Source organism: Lepus europaeus, chromosome 11, assembly GCF_033115175.1.
Source record: "Lepus europaeus isolate LE1 chromosome 11, mLepTim1.pri, whole genome shotgun sequence".
In the NCBI taxonomy this organism is placed as follows: Eukaryota; Metazoa; Chordata; class Mammalia; order Lagomorpha; family Leporidae; genus Lepus; species Lepus europaeus.
The window spans coordinates 54,942,858-54,957,895 of NC_084837.1; the positions used below are offsets into that span (position 1 = coordinate 54,942,858).

The 15,038-nt window shown below is 44.5% G+C and overlaps 1 protein-coding gene across 5 annotated transcripts in view; it reads left to right on the top strand.

The window, feature by feature from the left end:
- SLC12A6 (solute carrier family 12 member 6) overlaps positions 1-15,038 on the top strand; it is a 122,462-nt gene that overhangs the window by 99,815 nt on the left and 7,609 nt on the right. For all 5 annotated transcript variants that reach the window (XM_062205560.1, XM_062205561.1, XM_062205563.1 and 2 more), the window contains 8 exons: positions 3,229-3,403; positions 3,692-3,810; positions 6,465-6,563; positions 9,806-9,925; positions 10,671-10,775; positions 11,202-11,370; positions 12,653-12,848; positions 14,390-14,559. In XM_062205560.1, coding sequence (XP_062061544.1) covers positions 3,229-3,403; positions 3,692-3,810; positions 6,465-6,563; positions 9,806-9,925; positions 10,671-10,775; positions 11,202-11,370; positions 12,653-12,848; positions 14,390-14,559 — 1,153 coding nt within the window. The remainder of the gene's footprint in view (positions 1-3,228; positions 3,404-3,691; positions 3,811-6,464; positions 6,564-9,805; positions 9,926-10,670; positions 10,776-11,201; positions 11,371-12,652; positions 12,849-14,389; positions 14,560-15,038) is intronic.

The following is a 15,038-nucleotide window of genomic DNA, read 5'->3' on the forward strand; positions in this document are numbered from 1 at the left end:
AGTATAAATACTGTTAACAAAATAAGTAGCACACTGTATATGTGTGTGTATGTATGTGTGTGTATTACAAGTAGCATAGTATATATACGTGTGTGTGGTATAGTATAGTATGATACTATTAATATATTAGTAGAGAATTATACATCAGAATAGCAATGATTTTTAAATATACTGTAGTGGAAAATATAGATTTATGGAACTCTGGTAAATTATACCATATTATAAAAATTGTTGAGAATGTAAGTTGGAATGTGCTTTGGAAAACAATTGGTCATTATCTTCTAAAGTTGAACGTGCACCTCTCTGTAACTCAGCAGTTCCACTTCCAGGTATATCCAACAGAAATACTTGCGTATGTATATCAAGAGTCGTACACAGGGAATAGATGTTGTGGTACAGCAGGTTAAGCCATCCCACAGGATGCCCACATCTGTATCCAAGTGCCTGGTGTTGAGGACTGTCTCCACTTCCAACTCGGCTTCCTGCTAAGGCATCCTGGAAAGCAGCAGATGATGGCTGAAGTGCTCTGGGGCCCTGGCACCCATGTGAGAGACTCAGATAGAGTCCTAGTCTCATGGCTTTGACCTGGCCTGCCCCTGGGGAGTGAACCATCAAATGGAAGAGCTCTCTCTTTCTCTTACCTCCACTCACCTCTTCCTCTCTCACTCTTACTTTGCCTTTCAAATATATGGAAATATTTTAAAACAACAACAAAAACACTAATACATGGGGCATGCATTTGGTGCAGAGGTTAAATTGTGATGCCCACATCCCATGTCAAAGTGCCTGCATTCGAGTCCCGGCTCCACTTCCTATTTCAGCTTCCTGTACCCTTGGAGACACAGGTAATGGCTCGAGTACTTGGGTCCCTGCCACCCAGAAGTGATATTCTGATTAATTTTGGACTCCTGACTTCTGTCTGCCCAGCCCCAGCTATTACATTTGAAGGAGTGAAAGCTGGTGAAGATCTTAGTCTCTCTCTGTTTTTCTGCTTTTCAATAAAGAAACTGAAAATAAAGAAAAACAAAGGAGTCATACAGACAGAATAGACATTTAGCCAGCTCCTGGCTCGAGCTTCCTACTGATGCAAACCCTGGGAGGCAGCAGTGATGGCCAAGTAATTGAATTTCTGCCACCCACATGGTAGGCTTTCATTGAGTTCCCAGCCCTAGCTTTGTTTCAGTCCTGGCAAAAGAGTCCTTGCAGGCATTTGGGGAGTGAACCAGGGATAGGAGCTGTCTTTTCTTTCTTTATTTTTTATTTTTTTTTGACAGGCAGAGTGGACAGTGAGAGAGAGAGACAGAGAGAAAGGTCTTCCTTTAGCCGTTGGTTCACCCTCCAATGGCCGCCGCGGTAGCGCGCTGCGGCCGGCGCACCGCGCTGTTCCGATGGCAGGAGCCAGGTGCTTCTCCTGGTCTCCCATGGGGTGCAGAGCCCAAGCACTTGGGCCATCCTCCACTGCACTCCCTGGCCACAGCAGAGAGCTGGCCTGGAAGAGGGGCAACCGGGACAGGATCGGTGCCCCAACCGGGACTAGAACCCGGTGTGCCGGCGCCGCAAGGCGGAGGATTAGCCTGTTGAGCCACGGTGCCGGCCAAGAGCTGTCTTTTCTATCTTCAAATTAGTAAATACTACCAAAAAGAAAAGCATGCACAAGAATTTCATAGTAGTAGAGTTCTTCTTGTTTAATGTCTATTTTTATTTATCTGAAAGGCAGAGAGACAGTAATTGAGTTCCTGCCACTCATGGGGGAGACCTGAATTGCGCTTATGGCTCCTGACTTTGGTATCAGCCCAGACCCAGCTGTTGTGGGCATTTGGGGAATGAACCAGTGGATGGGCCCTGTCTGTCTCTTTCTGTCTCAAATAAATAAATTTAAAATCTAACATCAGATTTAAAGAGAAGAAAATGTATAACTTTCCTGGAAAGCAGTTTGGTAGTGACTTTTAAGGTTGAGATGTTTTAAGGTATTCAGCCTTTTTGGAACAAGTAGGTGTTTGCCTTAAGGAAAAATAGTCTGAAGTGTGAATGTAGATATGGCATGAAGATGTTAGTTGTGTTTAGTATAGCAGACAACCAACACTGGAAGAATGGATTCATGTAAAATACAATGTAATATTATTCAAACCACTGAAATTTATTCATAGTTTTCTTGACACAGGAAAATGCACGTGCTTTAAAAGAATACAGAATTACAGGTGCAGCGAGATCACATGTTTTAAAAAACAATAGACTAAAATATGCAAAGTACACAAAATGTTAAGATTATGGATTTCCTTTCCTATTTTTATTAAGATTGACTTATTTATTTGAAAGGCAGAGAGAGAGATCAAGAGATCTTCTGTCTGCTGATTCACACCTCAGATGACTGAATGAAAGAAACTGGGACTGAGCCAGGCCAAAGCCATGCACCCAGAGTGCCTATCCGGGTCTCCCACATGGGTAACAGGGACCCAAGCACTCAAGCCATCTTCTCCTGCTTTCCTAGGTGCATTAGCAGAGAGCTAGGCAGAAGTTGGGCTCCCTGGACTCGAACTGGGTCTTACATGGGATGCCAGTTGCAGGTGGTGACTTAACATGCTGCACAACACTAGCACCCCATTTCCTGTTTTTCCCCCCTTTCTTTGTATTTTTCTCTGATTTTCCAATTTGTCTCCAAAAGGAGATCTCTTGATTTTCTGAAGGGGAAATCTGTAATTGATGCTTAGCTTATTTTCCAATCTTACAGGTTATTTTTTCTTAATACAGGTCAAAGTGCCTTTTTTTTTTTTTTTTCATTTATTTATATGAGAGGCAGAGAGACAAAGATTTCCAGTACACTAGTCCATTCCCCAAGTGCCCAAAACATCCAGGGCTGAGCTGGGCTGAAGCCTTGAGCCAGGAACTCAATCCAGGTCTCCCCAGTGGGTGGCAGGAACCCAACCACTAGAGCCATCACTGATGCCTCCCAAAGTTTCATTCGGGACAAAGCTGGAATATGGAGACAGAGCTGAGAATCAAACCCCCGAACTCTGATACCAGATTAAACATTTTAACCAATGTCTTCACTGTAGGCCAGATGGCCATTATAGCAGTGATCAAATCTCTCTTTACATTTCTTAATTTTCAAATCTATCTCAATTTTGATTCCCTAAAAAGTATGAATTGGAAAATATTGAATGAACATCTCTCTAATCTTTCTGTCTAAAGTTATTTCCAGGTTAAATGTCCCTCTTGTTTCTTCTCCAGGTTTGGGGATGCTGTGAAAGGTAATTTGGTGGTAGGCACCTTATCTTGGCCATCCCCATGGGTAATTGTTATTGGCTCATTCTTTTCAACATGTGGGGCTGGACTTCAGAGCCTCACAGGTGCACCAAGGCTGCTACAGGCCATTGCCAAGGATAACATCATTCCATTTCTAAGGGTGAGTGACCTGTTCTATGCCTTATTTTTTCCCAGGTTTTATGAAAAATAATGTGGTCTTTGTGAGCTTAGGAATTAATTACTAGATCGTTAAGTGTGGAGACATGAGTGTTTAGTTCAAGATCCTGTAAATCCCTATTATGAGCTTATATATGTGATGGCGGTAAAGGTCCTTAAAGTGATCACAGTTGAAAACACCAACCATGCAGATGTCTGAAACTGTGGCACAGAGGAATAGGGAACATTGACTCAACATTCCTGTGCCTGATATTTTCTCTTCTATGTACAGGTTTTTGGTCACAGCAAAGCCAATGGGGAACCCACCTGGGCTTTACTTCTAACTGCTGCCATTGCAGAGCTGGGAATCCTTATCGCCTCCTTGGATCTCGTGGCCCCAATTCTCTCCATGTAAGAGCTAGTTATTCTCTTAAATTACTCTTGCTTAAATGGTATATACATACATATTCACACATACACACAGCTGTAACTTCACTTAATTAATATTCCTGAGAACGTTCATGTAAGGCTAGCTTTTTATATTACTGTGTTTTTGTTCTGGTTTCTTTTCTGTACCTATATAACTTCAAAAGTTCTCTGCAGGTGACCTTTCTGAGACATTGGCTGTGGGTTCAGCCTGAACTAATGTCCTGCCCCAAGATGCTGCATTGCATTATTAACATGCTTGAGAGTGCAAACAGTGTGGTGCAGCAGGTTAGCCTACTGCTAGGGATTCCTGAATCCCATCTCAGAGTGCCTGGTTCAATCCTGGCTACTTCCAATCCAGCTTCCTGCTAATGCACACCGTGAGACAGCAGATGATGGCTCAACTGTCTACATGTGAGACCCAAATGGAGTTCTGAGCTTCCAACTTGTGGGCATTTGGGGAGTCCACCAGTGGATGGAAGATCTTTCTCTCTCCCTCTCTCTCTCTGTTGTTCTGCCTTTTAAACAAATAATATTTTAAAGAAATTCTTGCATCCCCATGTATTTAGGTTTGCCAGGAGATTTGAGTGGGAGTGGGTTATTGAGCTTTTCTCATTTGTAATATTAGGAGTGCTAATAAAAGAAGTAAAGCTTTGAAAGGTTTGAGTCTCACACCTGCTCATGGTCATCATTATGCCACTTGCAATACCTGTGAGAAGTGTCAGTCTGCCTATAATCTGAGCAAGTTATGTTAGATGAGAATGTTCAATGTCACTACACACTGGTATGAGAGCCATTTACTTCATGGTATGAGTAAACATGTCACCACAAAAATGGAAGAAAAAGGTTATTTGCCTCCATTTCTGATTCCTATCAGTTGTAGCTTTTATTGCTATTGTTAGTTTCTATTCATTTGTTCATTTCATTCATTCATTCGCCTGATGGTTTACTATCTGCCTATAATATGGTACTTTGTAATATGCTATGAATACAAGGATGAATGAGGCACAGTCTTATAAATCAGGAAACCAGTGCGCATGGAGTGTGATGAAACAAGTAGTAACATTAGGTACCCTAGGAGCACAAAAGCAAGGCATCAAAATAGACTGAGACTCAAGAGAGATGTCCTTCGGAAAGTGACACCTGCATCTCAAACAATGAAGAAAAGTCCGGGCAGGGAATAAGCATAAAGAAACTAGGTGATGAAATTACGTAGCACATCCAGGATTGAAAATAGCTTAGTTTATCTACCGTGGGAGGTGCATGTTGGGAGCGGCAGATGGAGAAGTAATAGAGCAGATCACAAAGGACCTGGAACTTTGACCTGAAAGTAGTGGATAATCTTTTGAAAACAAATGGTACTGTGTTCATATTTATGTTTTAGAATAATGAACTTGATATAAAAGGTGGATATAAGGAAGCTAAAGTTGAGATAGGAATGCTATTTGGAAAGAAGTAGGAGTTTGAACTAAGAAGATGACAGTAGTAGAGTGGAAAATGAAGAAAAAAGTAGAAAGATTTTTAAATAGGTTGAATATTTATGACTTGATATGTGAATCTGGAACAAGAGTGAATAAGGAAGAGGAAACCTTGATTGTCCCAAGAGCAACTGAATAAAGAGTGCTTGTGCCACTGGCTGAGCCAGAGAACATGGGATGATGAGCAGGTTCAAGTTTCTCTCTACCCTATGTTATTAAGGGTTAGTGTCTAGAAACAGGCTTCAATATAAAAACTTCTCTATTTAGTTAAAATAACCCTCAAAGAATCACTTGGGGCTGGCGCTGTGATGTAGCAGGTAAAGCTATCACCTGCCGTGCTGGCATCCAGTATGGGAACTGGTTCAAGTCCCTGCTGATCCACTTCCAGTCCAGCTCCCTGCTAATGCGCCTGGGAAAGCAATGGAAGATGGCCCAAGTACTTGGGCCCCTGCACACTTGTGGGAGACCTGGAAGAAGCTCCTGGCTTCAAATCAGCCCAGCTCCTGCCATTGCAGCCATTTGGAGAGTGAACAGCAGGTGAAAGATATCTCTCTCTCCCCTGTTGCAGTTGATTTCTCAACAATATTGCAGTGGATTCGTTTCTGAGAGGAGCAGCGTGGTGGGGGCAAGAGGCGTGGAGTCACCACACAGACTCCGGGAGTCGGGTGAAAGCAGGCCTGAGGCGAGCAGCCCACAGACTCATTTATTTGAGTTAGTACAACAGCTTATATAGCCAAGACCAGCCAATCCGGTCAAGGGGCGGTCTATGCCCCAACCAATCACAGCCTGTTGCCAGTCAGGCTCTTGTCGCCAGGCAGTTTCTGAAACCATCCAATCACAGCCTGCCATCAGTCAGGCTCTGTTGTCATGTGGTTTCCTCTGTTGTCATGTGGTTTCTGAAGCCATCCAATCACGGCCTGTTGCCAGGCAGTTTCTGTTGTCAGTGGCCATCTTGGCATGAACTTTTCACCTCATTCCACCACACTCCCCTCTCCCTCACTCCCTCTTCCTTTCCCCCTCTCTCTCCCTCTCCACCCTCCTACCCTCCTCCTTCCCTCTGCCCCTCTCCCCCTTCTCTTTAACTCTGCCTTTCAAATAAATAAATAAATCTTTTAAAAATCACTTTATAGTAAGTCATTCCTCTTATTTTTTATCTCCCAGGTTTTTTCTCATGTGTTACCTCTTTGTGAACTTGGCATGTGCCTTGCAAACATTACTTCGAACACCCAACTGGAGACCCCGATTCCGCTACTACCACTGGTAAGTCTGCTTTGCTTCTTCCCCACATTGGAAAGAACCCATCATTGACCTAGAAATCTAGGAAATTATGGGTTTTCAGTACAATATTTTTCTTGGCCAGCCATTCAATACTGTCTGTTTCAACTTCCAGTTTTCTTATGAATCCCCACCCTTATATTGCATTTTTTTCACTTTCTAGTAACTTAGAACAGCTACTGAGAATAAAGAACAAAACCACCAACAATAAGTATTTCCAGGCCACTACAGTCTTCAAGTTAAAACAACTTTTTTTTTTTTGACAGGCAGAGTGGACAGTGAGAGAGAGAGACAGAAAGGAAGGTCTTCCTTTTTGCCGTTGGTTCACCCTCCAATGGCCGCTGTGGACGGCGCATCTCGCTGATCCGAAGCCAGGAGCCAAGTGCTTCTCCTGGTCTCCCATGGGGTGCAGGGCCCAAGCACTTGGGCCATCCTCCACTGCACTCCCGACCCACAGCAGAGAACTGGCCTGGAAGAGGGGCAACCGGGATAGAGTCCGGCGCCCCAACCGGGACTAGAACCCGGTGTGCCGGCGCCGCAAGGTGGAGGATTAGCCTGTTAAGCCACGGCGCTGGCCTAACTTTTTTTTTTTGCATATCTTATTTTCCTGTTTCCCTTTTAACTGAGCACTGGATTCCATCCCTGTCTATGTTTACTCAATATTCTCATCAGCTTTCATTCTCAAACACTCTTCCTTATGACAGGTTTACTGAGGGTGAGGTTTAGAGCTAGGTGACCCATGTTCCATTCTCAGCTCTTGTGCTGCCTAGTTGTAACCTTCAGCAGAGCACATAACCATGTAAACCTTCATTTTACTAAGGGACTAATAACTATTTTTTTAGAATTTACAGGTTTATTTACTTGAAAGGCAGAGTGAAAGAGAAAGGGGGAGAGAAAGAGAGAGAGATCTTCCCTGTGCTGATTCACTCCCCAAATGACCACAATAGCCAAGGCTGGGCCAAGCAGAAGCCAGGAGTCTGGAACGCCATACCGGTCTTCCATATGTATGGCAGGGCCCAGGCTCTCAGGCCATCTTCCACTGCTTTCCCGTGCTTGTTAGTAGTAAGCTAAATTGGGAGTAGAGCAGCCTGGGACTAAAACCAGCACTCATTAGTAATGCCAGCATTGCAGGCAGCAGCTTAATCTGCTGTACCACTGTGCCAGTCCAGGGACTAGTAACTTTGAAATGCTCAGTATAATGCCTGGTACATAGTAAAGTTCTGGAAATTTGTTGCTATTGTTGTTGTCATTAACTCTCCCCAGTCCTGCAGAAGCTGTGTGTGTGTGTGTGTGTTTAAAGATTTATTTATTTGGAAGGAAGAGTTACAAGGTGAGAGAGAGAGCTTCAGTTTGCTAGTTCACTCTCCAAATGTTTGCACCAACCTGGCCTGGGCCAGGCCGAAGCAGGAGCCTGGAAATCTATCCAGGTCTCCTACATAGATAGAAAGGACCCAAATACTTGGGACATCTTCTGCTTTCCCAGGCACATGTGCAGGGAGCTGCACCAGAAGTTGAGTAGCTCAAACTGGCACCCACATGAGATGCCAGCATCTCAGGTTCTGGCTCAACGCATTGCACCAAAGTGCTTGGCCCCCTGTTACGTTTTCTTTTGCTTGTTTTGTTTTAACTACCATCCTCTTTCCTCTCATAATTAAGAGTTTTTGGCCGGCGCCGCGGCTCACTAGGCTAATCCTCCACCTTGCGGCGCCGGCACACCGGGTTCTAGTCCCGGTCGGGGCACCGATCCTGTCCCGGTTGCCCCTCTTCCAGGCCAGCTCTCTGCTGTGGCCAGGGAGTGCAGTGGAGGATGGCCCAAGTGCTTGGGCCCTGCACCCCATGGGAGACCAGGATAAGCACCTGGCTCCTGCCATCGGATCAGCGCGGTGCGCCGGCCGCAGCGCGCTACCGCGGTGGCCATTGAGGGTGAACCAACGGCAAAAGGAAGACCTTTCTCTCTGTCTCTCTCTCTCACTGTCCACTCTGCCTGTCAAAAAAAAAAAAAAAAAAAGTGTTTTTGGGGTTCTCAAAAATTTTCATTTACTTGAGAGGCAGGGGGGATACCTCCCATCTTTGGGTTCATTCCTCAAGTGTCCCCAGTGGCCCCTAGCTGGGGCCAACGCTGGAAGCTGAGGAACTCATTCCAGGTCCTCTTGAGTGGCAAGAACCTAGTTACTTGACCCATCACTGCTTCCTCCCAGGATCTGCATTAGCAGGAAGCTGGAGTCAGGAGCTGGAGCTGGGGATTCCAGTGTGGGGCAGAGAGACAACCGCTGTGCCAGATGCCGGCCTCACCGTTCTTTATGCTCTGTGTGTCTCAGTGACCACATTCCTGGTTGCTGATTTTCCTAGATCCCTTTCTAGCTTTGCTTTACCAGTAGTAGACAGTGATATGACCTTTATCTGGAACAATTTATATCTTTAACTGATTGTAACACCTCTGGTCCCCTTTCTAGCTTTAACTTTAGTTGAAGCTTCATTATGAACTTCTTGTGTGTTGCTATTTTGCTCCTGTTACTTTATTTTCTTCTACTCTGTTTTTCATTAGAACCTAATCCCCAAATTAGCAACTCTCCTATTCATTCTTTAAAGTTATTGCAGAGCTAGGAAGTTTGTTATACACACAGAAGATCAGGTAAGTGTAGTTTCCCGGATCAAAACAAGCACTTTATTGCTCTCCCAAGTTTCTCTTGTGTACAGTAATAAAATTAGTGGCAGTTTTCTCTCAGTGACTTTTACAATTAAGCTATGAAATGTTCATGAAAGTTTTGGGAATATTTAGGTGAAATTTGTTTTAAAAGATCATAGAGTTATTAACATGTCTGACCACATGTCCCATCGCTGCTTTACCCAGAAAGTATTAAGCATCCTCAAAACGACTGATTTTGATGGCATCCCTGTTCATTTGTTACTCCAGCCTCCACTAGCACAGGTGGGTTTGGGCTCAGCACAGTTTATTGACTGTTGCCAGTCCATGATGAGGCAGTGATAGAAACTGAGACTAAACATCTAGAAATGTTTAAGCAGTTCAACATTGCCATAGCGTCCAGGCATGTCATAATTTTTCTAATAACTCAGTTAATGCATTTTATAAAAGTTCTTTCTGTAATAGATTGGAAATTTTTTGAAAATATCTCACCAGAGCCAGTGTGAGAAGTACCTCTAGCATAGGCTTTTTTAGCTGCTCAGAAAGACACATTTCTGTTTGTGTTTTATTTCCTGTTTTCTAGGGCCCTCTCTTTCATGGGAATGAGTATTTGTCTGGCCCTCATGTTCATCTCTTCCTGGTATTATGCCATTGTTGCTATGGTAATCGCTGGCATGATATACAAGTACATTGAGTACCAAGGGTGAGTGTGGATTTTACCTTGATATCTGCTAAACGTATATAAATGGGCTAGTTTAGTTAGAACCGACTCCATGAAAATTACATTTGGGACTCAGGTAGTTTGATTTGTAACTTGTTACACAAATTTGGTACCCCTAATTCTGTTAAACATCTTACAGATACAAGTTTTTCATCCCAAGGGGAGCCTCTTGAGAAAGAGTGGGTCAATGAAAAATAACTAAAAGGACATATCTGAATAAAACTGATCAGTACCAAATGGAGTGTAACACAAATGTGAATATTTTGGCTGATCACTTCAGTCATGGGATTGTCTCTGAAATGAAAAATATATTAGCCCATGATAACTTTGTAATAAGATCTTACTAACAGCTTCCAAAAGTAGAAATAAATAACTTCTTAATTCTAGTAGTACTTGAACTCTGAATATATAATAATTTCTGAGTCCAAGTTGTTATTGTTGGGTAGATGCAAAGAAGGACCAAGTGAGTGACCCATCCAGTGTTTGTGCAGTGCAGTCTGGGTGCAGGGTGGTGTTGGTCCGCATTACTAAACTGTAAACATATCAAGGCTAAAGACTTCCAGTAGACTGCCTAGTGGGCTCACTATGTTAGTAAAGAGCACTGCATATGCCATTAGTAAAAGTTTTAATCTTCTATCTAGTGCATATGTCACCTTTAGATTAAAAAGTTTATTTCTTGACAGTTTAGTTTAAATCTGTCTCTCCTCTTTTCTCCTTTGTCTCTCAGAGCTGAGAAGGAATGGGGTGATGGGATCCGTGGGCTGTCCCTCAGTGCAGCCCGGTTTGCTTTGCTTCGCCTGGAGGAAGGACCTCCACACACTAAGAACTGGAGGTAAAGAAACCAACTTTACCTTAGTGCTTAGTGACTTTTGACCCATGGTTAACATACAGAAATGTGTGCTTTGTCAATTACAGGAAAAGGAAATTGTGTGGCTCAAGGAATTGGTGTAGAGGACCTATTCTGAATGATCCCAAACCCGTGGTTCTTTGGGCACCTTTTCAAGGGACTTGTGATCTTAATATTCATGATTTACTGTTTTTTGCGTGAAGTCTGATCAGTCTAAAATAATATTGGAAGCATTAAAAATAACTCAGTGCTCTGACCCTATCATTTCCTCTGATAACTTCCTTCTGCCAAATTACATGTTTTACATGAATCTCCTGAATTAAAGGTGGAATTATCCTTCTGTTTACCAGACCTAAAGTGTGTTCTCCCTTCCTTCTCACCCGTCACCCCCTCCTTCCCCATTCTCCACAGGCCTCAGTTGCTTGTGTTACTGAAACTAGATGAAGACTTACATGTCAAGCATCCTCGCCTCCTCACTTTCGCCTCACAGCTCAAAGCAGGAAAGGGCCTCACTATCGTGGGCTCAGTCATTGTGGGGAACTTCCTGGAGAACTATGGTGAAGCTTTAGCTGCTGAGCAGGTAAGAGGCAGGACTTACCGGCTAGTGGTTAGCAGTGAATCCCTTCCCTGAGTGACCTAGGAGATTGCCTGCTTACTGCTGACTTTGAACACTCCTACCTCCCAAATAATCAGATGAGCCAGAAGGTAGCTTTTTCTTCTTCCTTCCCGTGTAAAGCATTATGAAACTGTGAGCATACCAGGCTCAACATTTCCAATACTGCAAGCACTGATCTGAGCCCAGGAGCGGTCATGTCAAGAACCCCTCCCTAGAACTGTGCGGCGGCTTCTTCCCATCCTCTGGCAAAGGGCAGCGAGCAGCTCCTCTTGCTCTTTCCTCGCCCGTGTGGCATCACAAGGTCTTTGCCTGTTTCTGAATAGCTGTACCAAATATTCATGCTGAACCTGAAGAAGCATAGTTTCACTCTGATGTATATTATAAAATAATAAAAGCAATCTTGTTGCTTGATGAAATTTTTAATTGTATTTAAAACCTTTTTATTGAATCTCATTTTAGGATGCTTTAATACTCTAAAATCTAGAAATGCTGAGAAACATTTGTCTAGAACGACAGTAAAAATTATTAAAAACAGAGGACCAGACTGTAAATCAGGACAGCCTGGTTCTTTTCCCAGCCACACCACTGACTGACCTGTACTTTTTGGAAAGTCAATCTTCTTCCACACCATTATTCTCCTTTCTCCTGGGGAGGGTGGATTAGAGTCAGTGAGGTTTCTCCCAGGTTGGCATGACTACATGAATGAACAGCAGAGCAAATACGAATGCCATCGGTAATCCCGTTAAATTACCCATCAGAGGGTTATGGGAACTCGATAGAAAAGCAAGACTTACTGGGACAAGTCCAAAGTGAAACTGCATCGACTGAATTTCTAATAAGATAAGCCAGCTGATGCCCGGGGCTGAGGAAGGAAGAAGATGGTGTTCACGCTGGTGAATTCACCCTGGCCAGCTGAAAAAGAACAGTGAATGTTTACTTCCTGGAGATCTCTGTTCTCGTTTTTCTTTTTTTTTTGGTAGTTACAAAGAAAGGAAAAGAAGAAGCAGAACAGAGGAAAAGGTAGAGAAACTATGTGCAGATGTAAAAATATGTAGTAAGCCCTTAATGAACAAAAAAGGATGGTGACATTTCATGGGGGGTAATTTTCACTTTTTGGGCTTTTCTATAGTTAGTATAGAGTTATAAAGGGGTGGGCAAGAGTTTAGAAGATAAAATAGCGAGGGAATACTGGGTTAAAAGGTCCAGGGTGAAGCAATTCATTGTTGTGGTTCTGTGACTCTTTCAGACCATAAAGCATCTAATGGAGGCAGAGAGAGTGAAAGGATTCTGCCAGCTGGTGGTGGCCGCTAAGCTGAGAGAGGGCATTTCCCACCTCATCCAGTCCTGTGGCCTCGGGGGCATGAAGCACAACACGGTGGTGATGGGCTGGCCCAATGGCTGGCGCCAAAGCGAAGATGCTCGTGCCTGGAAAACTTTTATTGGTATAAAACATTTCCGGTACTAACCCAGGGGCCCAAGTAAGAGATGCACTCTAATCCTGGTCACCTTACCCCACCCCTTGCTTCCCAGAAACTGCACCATTGCTGGCACATAGCTTTATAAAGTCACCTGAAAACACTACTGGCAATAATAACCTGGTTCTACCTGCCCTCTGTAGCTTTACATTGTGACCATGAATTGTTTCTCTCTGTCAGGTCATTTATTAATGTATTTAATAGAGACAGAGTCAGAGATCACCTCTGCACTGATTCAGTCCCCAAGTGCCACTCCAGCTGGGGTCAGGCTGAATCCAGTATCTGGGAACTCAGTCGTGTCTCCCACCTGGGTGAGAGGGACCTAACCACTTGAGTCTTCAGCAGGAAGCTGGAATAGGGAGCAGAGCTGGGACTTGAACCCAGGCACTCCGACATGGGATACAGGCATCTGAACTCGGTTAACTGCTAAGCCAAGTGCCCACCCCCTCTCTTTCAAGTCCACAATTGCCATGTTCTCACTGATGATTTCCCATACTGTCATCCTCACAGGAATTGGGAGATTATTCCTCAGCATCTCCCAAGATTCACATTTCCCACTTACAAATTCACAATCAGAATATATCTAGTAACATAAACTGTGGTTCTCAGTCTAATTCTGTTACCTAGTTGGATTTTCTCAGTGGTTTTGTCTTTTGTTTTGTTCTGTTTTGGACAGGCAGAGTTAGAGACAGAGAGAAAGGTCTTCCTTCCGTTGGTTCACCCCCCAAAGAGCCGCTAGGGCCAGTGTACTGCTGCCAGAGCGCTGTGCTAATCCAAAGCCAGGAGCCAGGTGCTTCTCCTGGTCTCCCATGTGGGTGCAGGGCCCAAGCACCTGGGCCATCCTCCACTGTCTTCCTGGGCCACAGCAGAGAGCTGGACTGGAAGAGGAGCAACAAGGACAGAATCCGGCGCCCCAACCTGGAATGGAACTCGGGGTGCTGGCGCCGCAGGCGGAGGATTAGCCAAGTGAGCCACAGTGCCGGCTGTCTTTGTTTTTTTCATAATGAGGTGTAATCTCTTAGGTAAATAGCACACCTTGCTCACAGAAATGTTAGCATTATTCTGGCCAGCACAATGGCTCTCTTGGCTAATCCTCTGCCTGCGGCGCCGGCACTCTGGGTTCTAGTCCCGGTTGGGGCACCAGGTACTAGTCCTGGTTGTTCCTCTTCCAGTCCAGCTCTCTGCTGTGGCCCAGGAAGGCAACAGAGGATGGCCCAGGTGCTTGGGTCCTGCACCCACATGGGAGACCGGGAGGAAGTACCCGGCTCCTGGCTTCGGATTGGAGCAGTGCCAGTCGTGGCAGCCATTAGGGGAGTGAACCAACGGAGGGAAGACCTTTCTCAATGTCTCTCTTTCTCTCTCACTATCTAACTCTGTCTGGCAAAAAATTTTAAAAAATAAAATTAAAAAAAAAAAACCAAGAGCATTATTCTTGCTTTCCTGACATGGTGGGAAACAAAGCGAGCCTAAGGATTCCTCTGCTCATCCTGGACCTTTTTTCTCCTCAGGCACGGTTCGAGTGACAACTGCTGCCCATCTCGCCCTGCTGGTGGCAAAGAACGTCTCCTTCTTCCCCACCAATGTGGAGCAGTTTTCTGAGGGCAACATAGACGTGTGGTGGATTGTGCATGATGGGGGGATGCTCATGCTATTACCATTCCTACTGAAACAGCACAAGGTATCGTAGACAACTTTGAAAAATCTGTTTCTCCTTTCTGTCCTGGTTCACTAGACTAAATCTTCCTATTTGATGATGTAATGTTGTAAGAAGTTAACACATCTTTATTTTTTTTTGACAGGCAGAGTTAGTGAGAGAGACAGAGAGAAAGGTCTTCCTTCCATTGGTTTACCCCACAAAGAGCCTCTAGGGCCGGCACACAACGCCAATGGGAAGCCAGGAGCCAGGTGCTTCCTCCTGGTCTCCCATGCGGGTGCAGGGCCCAAGCACTTGGGCCATCTTCCACTGCCTTCCCGGGCCACAGCAGAGAGCTGGACTGGACGAGGAGCAACTAGGACAGAATCCGGCACCCCAACAAGGATTAGAAGCCAGGGTGCCGGCGCCACAGGCAGAGGATTAGCCTAGTGAGCTGCAGCGCCTGCCAACACATCTTTATTTTTTAAAAAATGGGAAATAGGGCAACATTTGGGCACATAGGT